The following is a 21,219-nucleotide window of genomic DNA, read 5'->3' as shown; positions in this document are numbered from 1 at the left end:
CATCTAGGGTGGAGAACTCTGCTGTCACCCCCCCGCCCCCCAGCCACCTCATGAGGTCATTGGCCTGTAGGAATGAAAGTTGCTAACCAGAGATACCAATTTATAATGAAGTCAACTACAAAGGAAAAAGAGGAAATCATGTCAATACAAAACTTCCAAATGGCAAGGAAGTCAAGTAGACTTTAGACTGCTTTAAATAGGGAAAAATTAATAAATTATAGGGTAATCGCCAAGAAAGTTAATATACCTGCACATCAATACACAAAAAAAGGAGGAAAATCAGATATTTAGTAAACATTAACACAATAAAAATGAATAGGAAACCTACATATAACATGAACTCAGCACAGAAAATTATGTGGAACAAAGAAACCAGGAGCATCACACACACACAGACAAAAGCTCAGCAAAATTACAGTGATCACTTCGTACCTACTGATGATAGATTAAATGAACCAGTCAGGAGGCAGAGAAAGCAGAATGGATAACAAAACAGGCCCTTCAATATGCTGTCTACAAGACACATCCAAAAGATGGAGACTAAACGCCCAGTAACAGAAGAGGAATTCAACAAACTCTGGTACATACACACAATGGAATACTATACTACATTGAAGGATAATGATGAACCTGCAAAACACCTCACAGCATGGTTCAACCTATAGGGCAGTATGCTGAGTGAAATTAGTCAATCACAAAAGGACAAATATTGTATGAGACTAATTAACTGTAAAAAGTTAACTGAAGATTTTCTTGATAAAAGAAAAAAATCCATGGTTGTATCATCTGCATATAGCAGGTTGTTAATGAGTCTTCCTCCAATCCTGATGTCACGTTTTTCTTCACAGAACCCAGCTTCTTGGATTATTTGCTCAGCATACAGATTAAACAAGACGGTGAAAGAATACAATCCTGTCGTATCCTACACCTTCCCTAATTTTAAACCATTCAATATCCCCTTTTTCTGTTCGAACAACCACCTCTTGGGCTATACACAGGTTCCTTATGATTATAATGAAATGTTCCGGAATACCCATTCTTCACCATGCTAATCTTAGCTTGTCATAATCCACACAGTTGGAAAATCTTTGCAAAATCAATAAACTATAAGTAAATATCTTGTGCTCGCTGCTTCCAGCCAAGATCCATCTGACGTCAGCAATGAGACCCCTCATTCTTTGTCCTCGTCTGAATCTGGCTTCAGTTTCTGGTAGTTCCCTGTTGTACTGTTGCCATCAGTTTTACATTATCTTCAGTGAAATTTTGCTTGCATGTGATACTAATGCTATTGTTCAATGATTTCCACATTCCATGGGGTCACCTCTCTTTGGAATACGCACAAATGTGGCGCTCTTCCAATCCGTTGGCCAGGTAGCTGCCTTTTTTCATATATCTTGGCATAGGTGAGTGAGTGCCTCCAGTGCTGCATTTCAATTTGTATTCCATCAAGTCCCAGAACCTTGTTCTTTGCCAATACCTTCAATGTACCTTGGACTTCTTCCTTCCGTATCATTGGTTCTTGATCATATACTACCTCTTGAAATGGATGAACATCAACTATTTCTTTTTGGTACAGTGACTCTGTGTATACCTTCCATCTTTTTTTTTTTTTTGGATACTTTTTGCATTATTCAACATTTTTTCCCATTGTTGTTAAGTGCCATTGAGTTGGTAATGACCCACAGCAACATTGTACAGGGTTTCTGAGCAGTGGCTGGTGAGTTTGAACCACCGACCCTGCGGTTCAGACTGACCTTGTGCTCTACTGCTTATCCTATAGTGCCACACCAGGACTCCATTTTGTCCACAGAATCCTTCAATATTGTTAAGCTGAGACCTGACTTGTTTCTTCAGTTTCCTCAGCCTGAGAAATGCTGTGTTCTTCCCTTTTAGTTTTCTAACTCCAGGTCTTTGCACATTTCATTATAATACTTGACTCTATCTTCTTGAGCTGCCTTTTGAAATTTTCTGTTCAGCTCTTTGATGTCCTCATTTCCTCCATTTACTTTAGCATTTCTATGCTGGAGAGCCAAGTTTTAGAGTCTCCTCTGCACACCTATTTTAGTTGTTTCTTTCTTTCCTGTCTTCTTAATGACCTTTTGTTATTAAATCTGGTCTTGAGATGACGGCTAAATTCAGGTGGGATATGTTCAAGGTCATATTAAGGCTCTCATGGACTTGTTTTAGTTTTCTTCATTTTCAGCCCAGACTTGCATATCAGCAATTGATGGACTATTCCAGTCTGTACCTGGCCTTGTTTTGGCAGGTTCTACTGGGTTTTTCCACCATCTCTTCACACAGATATATTCAATTTGATTTCTGAGTATGCCATCTGATGAGGTCCATGTGAATAATCACTTTTTAAGTTGTTAAAAGTATTCGTAATGAATAAGTCATTGGTCTTGCAAAATTCTATCATTCGATCTCCAGTATAATTTCTATCATCAAGGCCATATTTTCCAACAACTGATCCTTCCTCTTTGTTTTGAATGTTCACATTCCAATTATCATTAATTATTCATACATCTTGACTGCATGTTTAATCAGTTTCAGACTGAAAAAGTTGGTATAATTCTTCAATTTCATCAACACTGTTTTAGTTGTTGGTGCATAAATTTGAATAATGGTGGTATTAACTGGTTTTCCTTGCAGGTGTATGGATACTGTCTTATCACAGCCAGCATTGCACTTCAGGACAGATATTGATATGTTCTTTTTGATGATGAATGTGATGCCACTTCTCTTCAATTTGTCGTTCCTCGCACAGTAAACCATATGATTGTCTGATTCAAAATGGCCAATACTGAAATGGCAAGGTCTGTGGTTCAAACTCACCAGCCGCTCCTCAGAAACCCTAGACAGGATCGCTATGAGTTGCAATACACAAAAACAACGCCTAAGATATCAATCTTCATGAATTCCATTTCATTTTTCACAACTTCCAATTTTCTAAATTTATATGTCATACATTCCATGTTCTGATTATTAAAGGATGTTTGCAAATGTCTGTCCTCGTTGAGTTGTGTCCTATCCGCAAAAGAAGTCCCAAAATCTGTACGCCGTTAGCACGCCTTCCGACCCGAGCAGCTCACCTTCCAGCACTATAGCTGACACTAATGCTATTCATAAGCTATTTCCAGTGGCTAAGCATTTAGCAGCACCCCACTTCTTCTTTTTCCTAGTCGTAGTCTGGAAGTTCAGCTGAAACCTGTCCACCATGGGTGACCCTGGTGGTATTTAAAACACCAGTGGCATAGCTTCCAGCATCACAGCAACAAGCAAGCCACCAGAGTAGGACAAAATGACAGACGAGTGATGGACAAGATGAAATACTTAGAAAGAAATCTGACCAGAGAAACAATAGACCTATACAAAGAAAACCACAAAACACTACAATAAGAAACCAAAAGAGACTGGCAGAAATGGAGGAATATACCATGCTCAAGAATAAGAAGACTTTTAACATTGTGAAAATGTTAATACTACCCAAAGGAATCTATAGATAGAATGCAATCCCAATCCAGATTCCAATGCCATTATTTTCAAGAGATGGAAAAATTGATCAGAAACTTTATATGGAAAAAAAAAGAGACCTTGGATATAAGCAAAGCATTACTTAAGAAGAAGAGCAAAGTTGGAGGCCTCTTACTTCCTGATCTCAAAATCTACTACACAGCCCCAGTGGTCAAAACAGCCTGGTCCTGTTACAATGAATGACACATAGATCAATGGAACAGATCTGAGAACCCGGGAGTAAATCCATCTACATACAGTCACATGATCTTTGACAAGGGACCAAAACATACTAAGAGGGGAAGAGTCTCTCTTTAACAAATGGTGCTGGCAAAACTGGAACTCCATTTGTAGAAAAATGAAACAAGACACAAACTCACACCATCTCTACTTGGATTAAAGACCTAAACACAAAACCTATAACTATAAAGATCATCAATGAAAAAAATGGAAAATTAGGGGCTCTAATACACTATTAGGGGCATAAATACACTATTACACATAACATAAAAACAAAAGCAGAAGAAGACAATAGATGACTCAGACCTCCTAAAACGTAAACACTTTTGTGCATCAAATGATTTCACCAAAAGAGTACAAAGCGAGCACACGGACTGGGAAAATAATTTTTGCAATGACATATCAGATAAGGGACTAATCTGCAAAATTTATGGAAAACTATAACACTTCTACAAGAAAAGACAAGCAGCCCAATTAAAAAATGGGCAGAGGACATGAACAGATGCTTCACCAAAGAAGACAATCAGGCAGTCAACAAACATATGAAGAAATGTTTGCGATCACCAGCCATTACAGAGATGCAAATCAAAACAACAATGAGATATAATCTCACACCAGCATTAATAGCGAAGTTATGAAAAAACAGAAAACAATAAATGCTGGTGATGGTGTGGAGAGACTGGGACCCTCCTACATTGCTGGTGGTACTATAAGATGGTTCCACCACTGTGGAAAATGGTATGGCAGTTCCTCAGAGAGTTGGATATAGAAATACCGTAGGACCCAGCGATTCCTCTGCTTAGTATATATCCACAGGAACTAAGAGCCAGACCCGAGTAGATCTCTGCACACCAGTGTTCACTGCAGTACCATTCACAATAGCAAAAAGATGGAGGCAGTGTAAATGCCCATCAATGGAAGGATGGGTAAACAAACTCTGGGACATACACACTGTGCAATGCTGAAGAATAAGGATGAATCTACAAAACACTTCATCTATAGAGGACTTTAGAGGACATTCTGCTGAGTGAAATTAGTCAATAACAAAAGGACAAATATTGTATGAGACCATTATTGTGAAAATTCAAGATAAGGCTTTCATGCTAAAAGAAACATTCTTTGATGGTTGCCAGGGATGGGCGGGAAGGGAGAATATTCACTGTTAACTCGGGTGATGGGGAGGGCAAAATACAAGAAGAAGGAGGTTGGCAAAAGACTGATGAAGACACAGGGAGGTAGGTTTACAGGGATTAAAGGGGACAGAGGTCAATAGTGTTAGATACTCAACCCTGGAACAAGTGTTCTGTGGGTAGACATGGATAGATACACAGGCTGAATGTGTATGAGAGGGAGAGTGGGACTATACCCACAAATAATACACAAGGGTTTAAAGAGGATATGTATACATGAGTATTTCCCTTTGCTACAAACACATCTATGTCACGGACTATTCAGGGGGGGCAAAATGATGAAACATTTTCTATATTATCCAACATCTTAAGGCAATGAGCTGCTGGGCCTAGGGGCCCAGGACCATAGTCTCAGGAGACACGATGGTCAATTGGCACAACACAGTCCACAAAAGCAATGTTCTACAGCCTACTTTGGTGAGTAGCAACTGGAATGTTTTGAAAAGCTCATAAGTGGCCATCTAAGGTGCAACTATTGGTCTTTCCATGTGCAAAAAAAGGAGGAGTAATGAGAATTGAAGATGCTTGGAATCAACTAGCCCAGTGCTCCAGTGGAGCAGGTGAGCATCAATCGCCATGACTCTGAGACCAGAAGAACTAGATGACGCCTGGCTAGACACTACCAACTGTTCTGAAAGCCATCACATTAGAGGGTCTCAGACAGAGTGGGAGAAAATGTGAAACAAAACTCAAAATTATAAAACGAAACAACAACAACAACAACAAAAAGATCAGGCTTATTGGTGGCACTATAGGAGTCCTGGTGTGGCACTGTGGGTTAATATGCTGGACTGCAAAGTCGGTTTGAACCGAAAGTCAGCGGTTCAAGCTCATCAGATGCTCCTTGGAAATTCTGTATAGGGTTGCTATGGGTCGGAACTGACTCAATGGAACTTAAAAACTTAACAACAACTTGGCAGAAAGAGACTGGAGGAACCCAAGACTACGGCCCTTGACCACCCTTCAGTTCTGGAACTGAACTTCCCTCATGGTCTAATTTTCAGCCAAGCAGTAGATAGGTCTACAGGAGGAACAACAGCTCTGGTAAGGTGTGCTCAACTTGGAATGGCCGATCATTCCAGATCAAAAGGGCAACATTTACCTGCAGACAAAGTGGAGATGGGGTGGGAAGGAGGGTGGAATGGAAACAGGAACCACAGAGAGGAAGTGGGACAACTGTTGTTTCATGGGGGGGATTGCATTCATTGAGATAAAACAAAGTGCATGAGAGTAGACAGGGATGGGCAACTTGGACATTGGCTACCCAAAATGGGGTGGGGGGGCTACAAAGGCAAGAAGTGACTGGCTTACAAGTTTTCAAGAGGGAACCTAGAACTAGGGGGCCTGGAGGAAGGCAGAATCTCCAGTAAGTAGTATCCAATCTGTCTAGGCAGGGCTGATGAAAGGAAATGCGGCTGGGTCTCTTGTGATACAATAGTGAATAATTGTTATCAGGACTGATTGTAGGGTTGGAAATGTAAAGGTAGACGTTTTATAGCAAGGAGGGGAGTGATTAACTTTCCAGTCTAGGAGCAGAGGTCCCTGGGACCATCAAGGGAGAAGAGCAGAGAGTGGGACCCTACACCCAGAGAAGCAGTGATGCCTGAGATGGAGGCAGAGATGATGACGTGGAACGATGGAGCAGCTGGGGACTTTAGATACAGAGAGGGAGAGTGACTGTGTGCTGAAGACTGGAGGGGGGCGTGGTAGTGTAGGGGTCAGGCTTGCAGGGTATATACCCTTTGGTTGGTTGATGATGCATGGAGGGGATTGTAACCATGGCAATGAAACAATTTATGATAGAATGAATGTAAAACTAATGTTCTCCCATGTAAACTATCATATAATTCACAATAATAAAAAAAAAAGAAATAGGAATAAAAAAACTCCCCCCAAAAACAAAGTGTATGATTTGTTGAATGTAAAACTGATGATCTTCTCTGTAAATCTTCACTCAATTCACAATAAAACGTTTTAAAAAATAGTGTAGGGGGGAGAATAACTCAAAAGGATGAGTAATGAAGAGCTTCAGATAGTTTTCACCCATCTGCAAGGAAGGGCCTTTATTTGCATCTCAACCACAGCACACCCTGCCTCCCACCCACTTGCACGCCAAGCCCCCCCAACCGGTACCACTCTTCCCTCCTCACCCACCCCGACCAAATTAACTCTAATGACACATCTGACATCTCCTCTGCCTCTGGAAGAGTGGAAAGACAAGTGCTGGCCCACACCTGGCGGGCAGACATCTAGCAGAGACGCATTACGTGCGACTCTTCTGGTAGGGTATGATGGCCAGCCAACCTTCAATCGTACAAACCAAATGGCTGGATAAATTAAGTCAAGGGCTCTAATTGGCCCTGAATTAGACTCTAATGCTTTATCCTTTTGCTGGAAATGTTTTTCACTGTGGCATTTTAAGTAAAAGAGCTCTCCCTGATCCTAATGTCAGGAGACAAATCTTTCATTTCTCAAAGTTCTTTGCTCAGATAACGGCTGCTTCAAAACTAACAATTCTGGAACAATAAAGACACCAAAAATCAGCATTTCTCGCAGGCCACCGAAGTTGTGTCTAACACACAAAAGCACTCCCTGCTTTTCTTTTATTCTTCGAGTTAAGCAAGGGAGAGAGGGGACTCAAACACAGAGATGTGTACGCCACTGGTCACTGCAGCCCAAAGGTGGAGGTGACCTAAATGCCCACCAACTGATGGATGGATGGATAAACAGAATGTGCTATGTGCCTGTACAGACAACGGAATAGTATTCAGTCAGAGAGCAATGAAGTTCTGATACACGCTACCACATGGATGAACTTTGACAGCATGCTACATGAAACAAGCCAGACACAAGGACAAGCAGTGTCTGATTCCACTGAGATGAAATATTTAGAGCAGGCAAACGCATGGAGACAAAGTGAATTCGAGGTTTCCAGGGGAATGGCAAGTTATTTCTCTGAACGGGGACAGAGTTTCTGTTAGGGTGATAAAAAGGTTTTGGAACTAAATCGTGGTGATACTTAATACAACATTGTGAATATAATTGAAGTCACACTTATAAATGGTTAGAACGGCAACTTGTTACACTCTATGTGCTTTACCAAGGAGTCTTGGTGTGGTGCTGCAGGTTAATGCACTGGACCGCAAGGTCTGTTTGAACCGTAAGTCAGCAGTTCAAGTTCACCAGCTGCTCCTCAGAAACCCTATACAGGGTTGACATGAGTTGGAACCGACTTGGTGGTACTAAACACCAACATGCTTTACCATACATTTTTAAAATTAAAGTTCAGGAAAAATTTTTTTTAATGGTATGAAGAGGAAGATAAGTACTTAGCAGAAAAGAGAAAAGGTGAACAAATAAGAGGCGGCACCAAGCCATCGTCCCATACTTACTACTTGTTTCTGTTTGAGCGGTTTGACGCAGAAAGTCCCGTCTGCGTGCTGCAATGAAAATATGACAGTTAAGACAAAGCAGGGCGGGCAGTGGAACACCTGATGTTTTCCTCACTTCTCCTGTGAACAAGTGCTCTCGGACAGCCAGAGTTGGAACTGCAGAATCCTAACTGGACAATAAGCACTGGGCGGTTTGAATCGCAAGGTCGGTGGTTCAAGCTCACCAGCTGCTCCGCAGAAACCCTACACAGGGTTGCTATGAGTTGGAACTGACTCGATGGCTCTACACAATAATATGCAAGGAAAGGCGTTCTGATGGTGCAATGGTGAAGTGTGTGGCTGCTAACGGAGAGGTTGGCGGTTTGAAGCAACCAGCTGTTCTTCTGGAGAATGGAGGCAGTCTGCTTCCAGACAGATGTGCAGCTAAGGAGCCCTGGAAGACAGTCCCACCCCATCCTTACCGGGTCACTACGATCAGGAATCACGACCAACCACAGCAACAATATGTAAGGAGGGAGGAGATCCTTGGTGACACAAATAGTTAACATGCTTGACTAGTAACCAAAAGGTTAGTGGTTCAAGTTCGCCCAGAAGCACCTCAGAAGAAAGGCCTGGTGATCTACTTCTGAAAACCATATGGTCCTACTCTGACATACATAAGGTTGTCAGAATCAACCAGACAGCAACAGGTTAGTTTATATGTAAGGGTCTCACAGCTCTTCATTTTAGGAAAAAACTGAGGCTGATGGAGTTGAAGGTCATAGCAGTTGAACCAGGTTGGACTCAAACCCACACAGTCAGTCCCCAGCTGGTGCTCGGTCCACTCCACCACAGCCCCTCACCCATCTGCTGAGCCTGGGTGGGCAGTGAACACGACTGAGGGGCTTGACAGAATAAAGCGAAGCTCTAAGGTCACGCACTCACCTTTTCAAAAGTGCCTAGCAGTACATGGCAGTGACCGAAATACTCTGGAAGCAAAAAAGGAACAGGGATGAGGAAGAATGAAGACAAACATCACCCCCCTGGATGCCCCTTTACTGCCTCCACTTCTCCACCGTCTAGTGAACCTGAACATGCGGGGCCATCACCAGAAGGGGCATGTACGGAACCCAACACTGTTCTTTCAGTTCAAGGACCTCGGGCTCCTGAATGCAGGAGGCTTTGGGAAACTGCCCGGCTGGTCCCACAAAGCTGAGGGGCTGTTCGAGAGCTGCAGCTGCTGACGGACTGTGAAGCAGAGAGGGCGGTGTGTGTGGCCTACCATCGCCTTCGTCCACAACAGCGTGCACCACCAAGGGGTAAATCTCACGGTCCAGATCGAAGCCAAGCTGCAGAGGAGGAGGAGGAGGAGGAGGAGGAGGAGAGAAATAGGAAGACAACAGGTCTCAGCCAAGAGGCTGGAACCTCATCTTGACTCATTCATCAACTTTGTACTACTTCAGTCTGTGGAACGGAAAGCTCCCAGTCAGTTCCTTTTTAGCTATAAACCTATGAGCTTTCTCCTTAGAGCACAGATTTTTCAAAACAGACTCTCTGGGAAGAGAAAAATTAACATTGTTAGCTATAGTCCTGGTGCAAAATAAGTGGAACTTTTTCTTCCCTTTTGAGTAAGAAGCAGGCCTTTATTGTATTAAGCACAGAGATAAATATTTAGGACTTACAGCGCAGCTAACTTTACTCGATCTGACTTACATGCTTCATACACACAATCAGACTACAACTACTCAGCATCTTGTTTTTTCTATCTGATAGGATACAGTGAGTCTTTTCTGTGTCATTGGTCCTCAAAAACCTGAATGTGATGGTTATATTTAAAGTCCTTCTAATAATTGTACCACATTTTACTAATATTTAACCACTAAAATAATGCTGCACTGAACATTCTTGGTAAGTGGAACTTTAAGGGTCTGAAGGGACCACTTAGCTGAAAGGCGAGCCACCCTCTGTCTAGGCAGACCCTTCAGAATCCTGTGAGGTAGTCATCTGCATTGTCGTCCTGGAGACCCTGTCTGGTGTAAATGGTGAAAAAGCTGATGGCTGAGTACCCCCAGAGAAGAAAGGACTGGTGTTCTACTTCTAACAAGCAACCTGGGACAGCCCTGTGGAGGAGCACTCGTCAAGGTTGTGTGACAGATGTATTTGCAACCATGAGAAAGGGAGTTGCTACTGAGGCCGCTAATTACGACCAAGCACCTGGTGGGATTTGGGTCCTTGGTTTGGAGGGTTAAGGTCCTGGTTTCATGGGACATCCCAGTTAACTGGCCTAATAGCTTGGTTAGTGCTTCTGTTCTGTCTCCTAGTTTGCAGTGGACTGCCTGGGGTCTTACAAGTCTGCAAGTGGCTAGCCAATACACCACAACTGACCACAACACACAGCTCCCCTGGGGCAACAGAGGCAGAAGAGTTAGGAAAAGGAGGAGGAGAGGGGATAGGTGGCTAATTACCTTCGAGAACAACTGCCTTCTTTGCCCTGAGACCAGAAGACTTGGATGGTGACTGGATACTATGATTGAACATTTTGATCAATGATTCTATAAAATACTCCTTATCAAAAGGGGGAAATGCAAAATAAAATTTAATAGTTCTGATGGAATCCAGAATTTCTGGAGTCATGGAGACTGGATGAACCCCTGAAACTATTCTCCTGAGATCATCTTTAAACCTTAAACCAAGAATAGCCCTGAAGTTGTCTTCAAACCAAACAATTGTTTAGCTACTAAATGTCTGCCTTGAGCACTGTGCTCTTTTCAGATCTGTCAATATGATATCAAACTGACACCACGACTTGAAAGATTAGACAGGAAATTTAGGAAAAAGAGGGTACGAATGTAATCAACATTACTGAATCGTACATATAGAAATTATTGAATTGGTGTATGTTCTGCTGTGTATGCTCTCAACAACAACAACAAAAATTCTTAATTAATGAAAAGAAAACCCTAGGGCTCACAGCTCTACGCCGACACACATGGGGGATCATGAGTCAATGTAGACTTGACAGAAACTGGTAGACAGCTCACCTCCTCTTCAGCCCATTCCGAAGGGTCCACAGTGTGCGAGGGCAGGCAGAACTGCTGGCATACCCCTCGTTTGTAATGCACAGTCTCTGACTGCAGGCTGTTGTCTTTTGGGATGTAGCTATTGACCAAAGCAGAAAGCAAAGCAAAGGTTAGAACCTAGCTCAGAAATCTGAGTTTCCTCTGTCTCATGCCCGTTCTCAATTACCACCAGGCCCTAGGCACAGAAAAGGCCTCCTTGACAATCCTTTTGCTCTGCTCTTGGTCGATAATGCTATTAAACCTTTTTATCCAACCCACACATTCATGGAAAGGTCACTTAATGTATTTTTAATAGTGTCTTAATGACCTGAAGGGCTGGCGATACTGCCATCTCCCACGGTACTGAAATGGCACGCTTTGAAGAGAAAAGGTGAGAAAGTGGGGCTTTGAAGACCATCTGAATTCAGAATCAATGTACCTGTTGGGAAAAGAGTGTTGCCCTCAGCTGTCTGGGAAGGAAGTGGCTTACCTGGCCTCCTGTCTTACCTGGCAATGCCATTCTGGAACTCTTCTGTGGCTTGGTAGTAGATGGTGATGGCCACTCGAGCATCTGTGTCAAAGGTGAACTCCACATTGTAGTGGACTTTGGCCTTGCTGGCCTCTTCGCCAGGGCTCTTTACCTCCTCAGCGCATCTAGGGAACCGCAACAAACAACTCAGCATTTGAAAACACATATTTTCCCATTTCACCGAGCTTCGATGACTTGATGATCAGAACTTGAATACAGTAAGATAAAGAAATATGGTAATGGAAACAAGTATAAATTGCTATAATTTTATGAACTTGACCTATACTTATGGATGTAGTAGCTCAAAATGCCAACTGAGAGGGAAGGAGTTTTCACATCAAGGATCAAACTTATCCCCTCTGTACACAGGGTTGATAGGGACAGGCAACTTAGACCTAAAATGGCGGGGGTGAGGGTGGGGAGGCTGTAAAGGCACAAAGTGGCTGGCTTATAAGTTTTGAAGAGGGAGTTTAGTTTCAGAGTGTGGGGAAAAGTAGAATCCCCACTGAATAGTTTTCATGGTCTAGATGGGTCTGGTGAAAGGAGATGGGAATAAGATTCTTATGATTCAACAGTGAGTAATTGTTATCATGACTAATTGTAATTGTCACAACTGTAATGGTAGAAGTTTTGTAACAAATGGAGGAGTAGTTAATCTCACAGTACAGGAACAGAGCATCCTAGGACCATCAAGGGAGAAAAGCATGAGCAGAATGCAGGGCCCTATCCAGAGAAGCAAGGACACCAGAGAGGGAGCAGCTGAGGACTCCAGACTCATGGAAAGAGAGAGACTGAGAGCTGGCAGCTAGGAGGCAGACTTGTAGAATGTACCCTTTGGTGGTTTAAATGACTATATGTTCCTGAGTGTGTGTGTACATCAAAAAACAAAAAACCAGAGGGAACAGAAGCAAATACTTTTGAATGGTGATGCATGGAGGGAATTGTAATCATTGCAATGATATGAAATACGATAGGTTTACATGGGAGAACATCAGTTTTGCATCCTATCACTCAATGCACAATAAAAGCTTTAAACAAATTTTTATTTTTTGGTGGCAATATACACAGCAACACTCACTCTTCTTCCGTGATTTCTAGACAGAATGGTCAGGGCTACTGGCTCCGTTCTTCACCAGGTGTCAGCGTTCTCATCATTTCTATTCTACTTGTTTCACCTCCATTGACTTAAACTCCATGACCCACAAACTTCTCATCTATGCGTTAAAATGGCTGTTGACCCTTCAGCCCTACCAAGATTTAAAATAAATAAAATAATTTTTTTTTTTTTTTTTTTTAAGAACTCAATACTCAAGAGTGACAACCTCTACATTCTGGGCTGAACTGTTACTTAAAGATGATGTTTGGGGGTGAGTTTCAAGTCAAGGTTTGGGAAGCAGCTAGGGCTGTAGTCTCAGGGACTCCTCCCACCTCAGTAGGTTCAGTAAGTCTGGATTCTTTAAGAATTTGAAGGTCGGTTCCACCTTTTCCTCCTTTCCTATCAGCATCCAGTCCCTGATCAGCACTCTCAGATATGGGAGCTGGGCACCCTCTAGTTCTGGTCTCAGGGTGGAAGAGGCAGGGGTTCTTGGAGACTTATTAGTCCTGTAGTCCAGTTTCTTCTCTAATTTTGGGGTTTCTTTGTTTTTCTTTTGCTCCAGATGAATAGAAGACTCAGTATTTTGTGGGGAAGCACATTAAAAATTTGAAATTTGTCATCACCTTGTATTTGTTTCATAACAATCTATTGGTGGATTTTTTGCCGTGATCAGAAGCAGAGCATTTCATTACCACCATCCATTGCTGGGCATTCGGGTGATTTCTGCTACAATTAACATCCTTGTGCATTTGTCAGACTTTTTTTTTCTTTTCTTTTAACCAAAGTTATTAATCACATAGTTTAAATAGTTTCCACAAGGCTTGTTATAAAAACCCCCAGCAGGCTCCATTCCTTCCCCTTCTCCTCCTCTTCAGAGGAACCACTTTGACTGGATCATTTTGGCATTTACCCACATGTATCTAAACAACATGCTCCTGTTTCTCAGTTTTAGGCATTATCTGTTTATTTCCCACTCTGGAAATGAAGCTTTCTCCCTCCCCGCTCACTGTCACCCCCAGCATAGTTAGATCACAGTTTTGCTATTTCAGTACTATTATGATTATAGAAACCTATTCACAGCTTTGCCACAGAGCTATCTGTGATCTTTTTTTTTTCCCTGCATAACTTTTCTCTTAGGGTTAGCACTCATCTTGTGGTTTTGTGTGTGTTTTTTCCTTCAGTTGCTCACTTTTCCATGTATTTATCACTAATTCATACCTGACTCTCGGCTGGCGGCCTGATCTCTCCAGATGCTTAGCTGCACCGGCTGTCTTAGGCAGGCCATCTTTTGGAGGTGGTCCTCTGGAGCTCCTGTCCTGCTCTGGGCCCTTGGCCCCTGTCTCTGGCACACAGCCCCATCCCAGAATCTCCCCTCCCGCTGTCCTGGACATTCTGCCTCTCCTGCAGGACCGCATGTTTCCTGCCTCTCATGTCTGTTTCATTTTCGGGGCACACATATTCCACAGCTTCTTCAAAGAGGGTGTAGGTGTGCCGAGGGGGTAAACTTTTGAGAGCTTTTTTAAAAAAACAAAATACTTTAAATTTACAAAGTCATGTAATGACATGATTTTCTTTAGCAAAAATGAAATAAACATTGGCCTGACTCTACACTCATCTAAGTGACTTCTGGAAAGCAGAATGTTAGAGTTGATAGCGATCAGGGCACAAGTTTTATTCTGTAGTCACCCTTCCTGAAACATCTGCCTGAGTAAAGGACCTCAGTTATAAACATACTTACGAATACCACTTGAAAGCATGGCTCTAATATCCCAGCGTTCTTCTCAAGAAGTATGATTTCAATGGCTGATGGATGGCTTCCGCCTCTGAAGGCATCTCCTCTTCATCATCCACTAAATTCCAGTTTAGAGAAGTGTGTCCTTGGCTGCTGGGAAGCGTTCCTCTTTGATGCAGGTCACTGGTGACGTTCTTCCTGTGCTCCCTGATCGCCCTTTCTCTGGCTCTCTCGTGTGCGCGCGCACACTGTTAACTGGGGGCTGTATCTTCCACACCGTTCGCTCCTCTCCCTAGCATATCTTTGCTCTCCTCATTTCCTGCTCTCTGCCATTTTGTTCCACTTGCTAGGCCATCTCCTCAAAGTCTTAACCCTTCTACTGACGTTTTCACTTCTGTTATCATGCTTCTTCATATATGAGGCCCATTTGTTTCCTGAATGGCTGGTTATCTTTGTGTCTGTGAAATATAAAGAGAACATCTCTTCATCTCTGAGGCTCTCAATGAAGGCTTCTTCTTCCTGCGTACGTTTTGTTTCTTCTGACTTGCTTTGTTATTGTTGGCTCATTTTGTCACTGGTTTTCCTTACACATCCAGGAATCTTTGGTCATCTACTCATCTTTGAGAGATCCAAGGGCTGATTGGAACTCTGAGGACACAGTGGGGCTTGCTTGGGGGCTTTGGGCTTCACTGAGGGAGCTCAGTTTAGTACTTTGGATCGCTCCACTTGGGTGGTCAATCCCCCAGAGAAGAGTTTTCCTCTCTCCTGACAAAGGCTGGTTGCCAGCATTCTGGGAGAGGGGTGGGGAGGCAAATTGGAGGGCTCAGCATCCAGGATGCCTACATTCATTTTACCCTTTGGAGTCTGATGCTTAGCAGAGCCTGGGTCCCTCACGTCCAGACGTTCTGTTTCCATCACTCTAATGAGTATCTTCTGCCAGCTTGGGGGAGGTGCAGGTGTCTGGCTATGCAGTGTGAGGAAGGGAAGCTACTACCTCTTTCTTACACAGACATTTCCCAGTCCTCCTCACGATGGCCTTTCCTCTTCCACTCAGAGGTGTCTGGTGCCAGCAGCCTGCGTCTTCTGGGGCTACCTCAGTATGTGGTGGTGGTGATGTGCCGTGGAGTCGGTTCCGACTCATAGGGACGCTGTATAGAATTTCTTATTAGGCTGTATGTCTTTATGAGAGCAGAAAGTCTTTTTTTTCTCCAGCAGAATGGCTGGCAGTTTTGAAGTGCTGACTTTGAGATTAGCAGTCCAACTCGTAACCACTATGGACCAGTATAAGCAGGTGGATTCCCAGCTTTTCCTGCTGCGAGCTCAGCACCTGGATTTCTTGGGTCGATGAAATCATTTAACATCCAGCATCTGCTTCCCCGAGCAAACTAACGCTTGGTGCCGAAGCGCCTGTCCCTTTTCTCATGCCCTTTTCTTATACCTTTAAGCAATACTTTTATGGTTACTAAGGAGCTCTGGTAGCATAGTGGTTACGACTCGGGCTGTGAACCTTAAGGTCAGCGGTTCGAAACTACCAGACGCTCCGCGGGAGAAAGATCAGGCTTTCTACTCCCGTAAAGATTTACACCCTCGGAAACCCTGTTCAGGGTCGCTATGGGTCGGAACCCACTCGACGGCACTTAACAACAACAACAACAAGTGAGGTTTTGAGAGGGAGCAAAAGTAGCTGTCTAGTCCTCCATGTTTGCCTGGAAATCTCAGACTCAGAATTTCCTCTGTCCTCATCATCTCGGAAAACCAAACCACACCCTTCTGGTGAAGGTCTCTTCTCCCCCGCCTCTGTGTTTGATTTTGGCAACAGCCTGAAAGAGAAGGCCGATAACCGTGATTTTACCCAGGAGACCCCTGAAGATCAGATTGTTCAGTGAACATGGGGTCAGGATCGGGGCAGAGGGAAGGACTAGAGAGCCTGGGGAGCAAACTGGCCCTCGGCCCCCAGGTCTGGTCCCCCAGCACAGCACAGCCGAGCCACAGGCTGGGCCCCTGGTTCCACCAAATATGTGGACATGCTGTAAGTGTCAGGGTGACAAAAAGGAGAGCATGCCGCTAGGCCTCAGTGCAGTCTGCTCCCACAGGGGCCGGCCCGTCTCATGAGGCTGAGAGCCCAGCCGCAGACTGCTCTCTGCAGACAAGGCCCTTCTGGAGCTGGGCCTGGGGATGGGATGAGAAAATTAAAGCTGGGAAGCAGCAGAACACTTCCGGGACAGATCAAATAGAGATGATCAGAGAGAGACAAAGCAGCTGAGTGGTTGGCTAGGGCTGAGGCGGGGTGTGAAACAAGTCTACAGTTGGAGAGGGGTTAGTGATGGTTAGACAACTCCAAGCCATCCCACTGTCCATGCTAAATCGGGGAGTGTCTGGCAGTGACAAGCCTCTCAATAAGGTTGTTACATAAAGTCAACTTTCTAATGCTAACAGGGGAGTCCTGGTGTGGCGCTGTGGGTTAATGCACCAGACTGCAAAGCCATTTGAACTACAAAGTCAGTGGTTCAAGCTCACCAGCTGCTCTTCGGAAACCCTAAACAGGGGCACTATGGGTCGGAACCGACTTGACGGCACTTAACAACAACAATACTAATAGGAGCTCTGGTGTGGTGCGGTGGATTAATGCACTGGACTGCAAAGTTGTTTTGAACCGCAAAGTCGGTGATTCAAGCTCACCAGTTGCTCCTCAGAAACTCTATACAGGGTTGCAATGGGTCGGAACCGACTCAATGGCACTTAACAACAACAATCTATCTACTAGAGAACACGTTGGCTGTAGGATAAATGCTGAGCTGTAAACTACAAAGTCAAGTAGTTGGAGCCCACCAGGGTTGCTGAGTCAGAACCAACTCTACAGCACTTAACAACCATTTACTTATCAGGGTGTCCTGATGACACAGTGGCTAAGCGCTCATGAGCTAACAGAAAGATTGGCTGTTTGAGCCCGCTAGTGCTCCAAAGGAGAAAGATGTGGCAGTCTGCTTCCGTAAAGATTCAAACCCCAAAACAGGCCTGTTGCTGTTAAGTGACTCACAGCTACCCTAAAGGACAGAGGAGAATTGCCCCATAGGGTTTGGCTCTACTGTGCAAAGGGTTGCTGTGAACCAGAACTGACCAAACAGCCCCACACAAACACAACATACAAGGAAGTGTGAGATGGTCTCCGAGTCGTCATTCTTGTTCACTTGGATAAATTGGAGCCTCAGATTTACCATAACCAGAGAGAACCAGAGAGCCTAGAGGACCCAAGGTTGGAGGGCTGGGGTGAGGCCCATATCCGCTCAAACATCACCCTCACTCGTGGGCGGCCCAAATACAGCATGGCGATCATCAATACTGATGTGAGACTGCACAGCCAACCCAGATTTGTGTGTTGCTCGGAGGAGGAGCACATGGGATTAAGACAACCTGCACCATAAACAATACAACACGGATTGCACATTCCAGGCTCAAACATGCCATTTCTGCCAGTGGCGCTGCCAAATGCACTTTCTACCTCTATGGTTGGCTTTTTTTTTTTTTTTTTCCCAGCTCCATAAACGGGGATAAGATCAACTAGCTCCTGGGGGAGGGGACGGGGAGGAGATTCCTCACCAACACAGCCCATCACATCAAGCTCTGGACTACCATGCAGGCAGGGAGGAGGCCCTGGTGGGAACTTACTTGACTAGTCTCAGAGTGTCCTTTCGGATGTTGACGAGGCTCCTCAGAGTCTTCACCGGTTCTTGGGGAGGTGGGGCGGCGTAAGGAAACTGTCAGAACAGAGTGGGAGAAGGTAAGCAGTCAGTTTCCAACTGAAATGAGGACACCGAGACCCCAGTACACTAAAGTGGGCTCGCTCAAGGCCACATCTGGCAGTAAATCTGGCATTCCATGCGGCGTTAGGAGAGCCAGGTTCAGCTTTTCTTCTTACTCTATGCACCGGGTACCATGTGGATCTTAATCAAAACTCCTACTGAAGTTCCAAACACCCAAGGATAACCCCTGGCTGAGCGCATCACAACAGGCTTTGCAGTCTGACTTTTTGGATGGTGGGAGTAAACCTTCTCCTCCCCTGGAGCCGCATGGTGTCTCACAAATAAAGGAGAAGTCAGCGTGTGTACAGAGCTGAGGTTTGCACACAGAACAAGATCAATGCACCCTGCAGTGGGTCATGTACAGCAGAGCTCTGCACCATGTAGGGCCAGCTCTCTGCTGGGGCCAGCCAAGAGTCAGGGCTGTCTGCATCGTTCTTACACTTTCTATTTCTTTACCAGATCAGACCTTCGGACTTAGACTTCTGAGGCGATGATAATGAGGAGATAAAAAAGAAAGGGAAAATTGTAAGAAACTTGAACTGAGAACTGCTTTCCGAAGACTAAGAAAGATTAAAAATGTTCCTAGTATGACCAGCATGTTATTTGGGTAATATAAAATTTTTACATACAAGTCACATGTATGAATTATAATTTACATGTAATTGTAAATCTGTAGTACTGTGAGCTATGGAAGCGCCTGCCTCTAGAGTGCTGATGGCAGGACACAGGACATCCATATATAACCTGTCTTTGCTGAGTGCAGTTGCTTTACTAGGGAAACATAATTTAGCCACTGGGACATGTGACTTCAGTATTTAGTGTGCATACTGAGCATTCACATGCCTGAGTTGTGACTCTTGAGAAAGCACATTCAAATGAAATCATTTGCATACAGATTATTCATTTTCTGGGTGAGACATAGTGTTAAAATGGAAGGCAGCGGCATCTGACTTTCTCTGACTTCACAGCCGGGCAGGGGAGTCAAAACCAACAGCCCAAGGCCAATTGCTGTGAGGCAGAGGTCAGACATGTCTCCATCCGCAACTCTTTAGACAATTCTAATGCCGATCGTTCCATCGTTCCCCCCACAGCACTCTCTACTTCTATGCTGCGCTTGATAATTCCTTGCAATGGCCACAGAGAACTCACAGAATGCTCAGTTCCGGGGTTTATTAGGGAAACAACTGGTTACAATTTAGGATCAGGAAAGCTCCGGATACAGTTCTTACGTCAGGATAGGAGTCTCTCCACCGTGCCACAGGCAGGCCCCTCTCTGGCTCTTTACCCATCAGCCTGTCCCCACTCTGTTTGGGCAAGTATTACAAAGATCTGTGAGCTCATTTTCCAATAAGTGTTCATAGGCATCTCACTCAGCCAGAAAGCATTCAGGCCAAAGGCGCTCAGCTTTCTCACTCTAGCTTATCCATGTCTCCTGGAGTCAGAGCTGCCACCTTGGGTCCAAAGGACATGCTCTACTCCTGGCTTCTCTTCTTTCTTGATGTTGGTGAGATCTCCCTTTCTGCCTCTGGGATGGCTTATTTTAAGCCAGGTGGATGTCAAAACTGACCAATTCCCATGTTAGAATTCAGTACTTCTTATTTAAATGGTCTCATTCCATGCCCTTTGTTTACAATCTGCTGCTGCACAAGACCTTTTTAAAGTGTTGAAGAGCAGAGATGTCAGCTTGAGGACTAAGGTGCGCCTGACCCAAGCCATGGTACATTCAATAACCTCATATGCATGTGAAAGCTGGACAGTGAATAAGGAAGACCGTAGAAGAATTGATGCCTTTGAGTTATAGTGTTGGAGGAGAATATTGAAAGTGCCATGGACTGCCAAAATAACCAATAGATCTGTGTTGGAAGAAATGCAGCCAGAGTGCTCCTTGGAGGCCAGGATGGCCAAACTTCGTCTCTCATCCTTCGGACATATTGTCAACAGGGACCAGTACTGGAGAAGGATATCATGTTTGGTAAGGTGGAGGGTCAGAGAAAAAGAGGAAGACCCCCAGCGAGATGGATTGGCCAAGTGGCAGCATCAATGAACTCAAGTATGGCAACGATTGTGAGGTTGGCCCAGGACCGGGCAGTGTCTCATTCTGTTGCACATAGGGTCGCTGTGAGCCGGTACAGACTCAATGGCACCTAACAACAACAACAACATAGGCATGCGAAAGCTGAAGGATTAATGAGACTGGAGAAGAATGGATGCGTTTGAATTGTGGTGTTGCAGGAATGTTCGGTACCAATTCTATGGCACCTAAAAACAGCAATCTAAGCCCCTTGGTGGGCCACAAGCACTTCCCATTTGTATAGCCCTAAGGCTATGGTTGTTAACTTCTGGTGGGGCTGTAGGATCAGCACTGGACTGCGAAGCACAAGGTCGGCGGTTCAAACCCACCAGCTGCTTCTTGGAAACCCTATACAGGGTCACACTGAGTTGGAGCCGACTCGACAGCACTTAACAATAACAATGCTATGACGTGAAGGGCTATATCCAGTCATTCACCACACTGCACATAGCACATACACTGATACATTAATGTTACTGTCATTGTAAAGTACTATCAAGTCAGTTCCGATTCATAGCTCGAACTGCTGAACTGTGGTTTGCAGTCCAGTGCTTACAGTACAGAGTCACCATGCTCCACATTAAATATTTTTTAAAAATGGTAGTTGCCTTTTCTAAT

General features: G+C 44.3%; 1 protein-coding gene across 1 annotated transcript in view; it reads right to left on the bottom strand.

Moving 5' to 3' along the window:
• Positions 1-21,219, bottom strand: part of RNF157 (ring finger protein 157) — a 110,875-nt gene that overhangs the window by 22,408 nt on the left and 67,248 nt on the right. Inside the window, exons 3-8 of the mRNA XM_006869554.1 lie at positions 18,397-18,485; positions 11,881-12,027; positions 11,356-11,473; positions 9,597-9,663; positions 9,260-9,303; positions 8,336-8,383 (exon numbers count right to left, since the gene is read on the bottom strand). Coding sequence (XP_006869616.1) covers positions 8,336-8,383; positions 9,260-9,303; positions 9,597-9,663; positions 11,356-11,473; positions 11,881-12,027; positions 18,397-18,485 — 513 coding nt within the window. The remainder of the gene's footprint in view (positions 1-8,335; positions 8,384-9,259; positions 9,304-9,596; positions 9,664-11,355; positions 11,474-11,880; positions 12,028-18,396; positions 18,486-21,219) is intronic.

The sequence above is a fragment of the Chrysochloris asiatica genome, unplaced genomic scaffold, assembly GCF_000296735.1.
Source record: "Chrysochloris asiatica unplaced genomic scaffold, ChrAsi1.0 scaffold00132, whole genome shotgun sequence".
Lineage (NCBI taxonomy): Eukaryota > Metazoa > Chordata > Mammalia > Afrosoricida > Chrysochloridae > Chrysochloris > Chrysochloris asiatica.
This window is presented reverse-complemented; position numbering and strand designations above follow the sequence as displayed.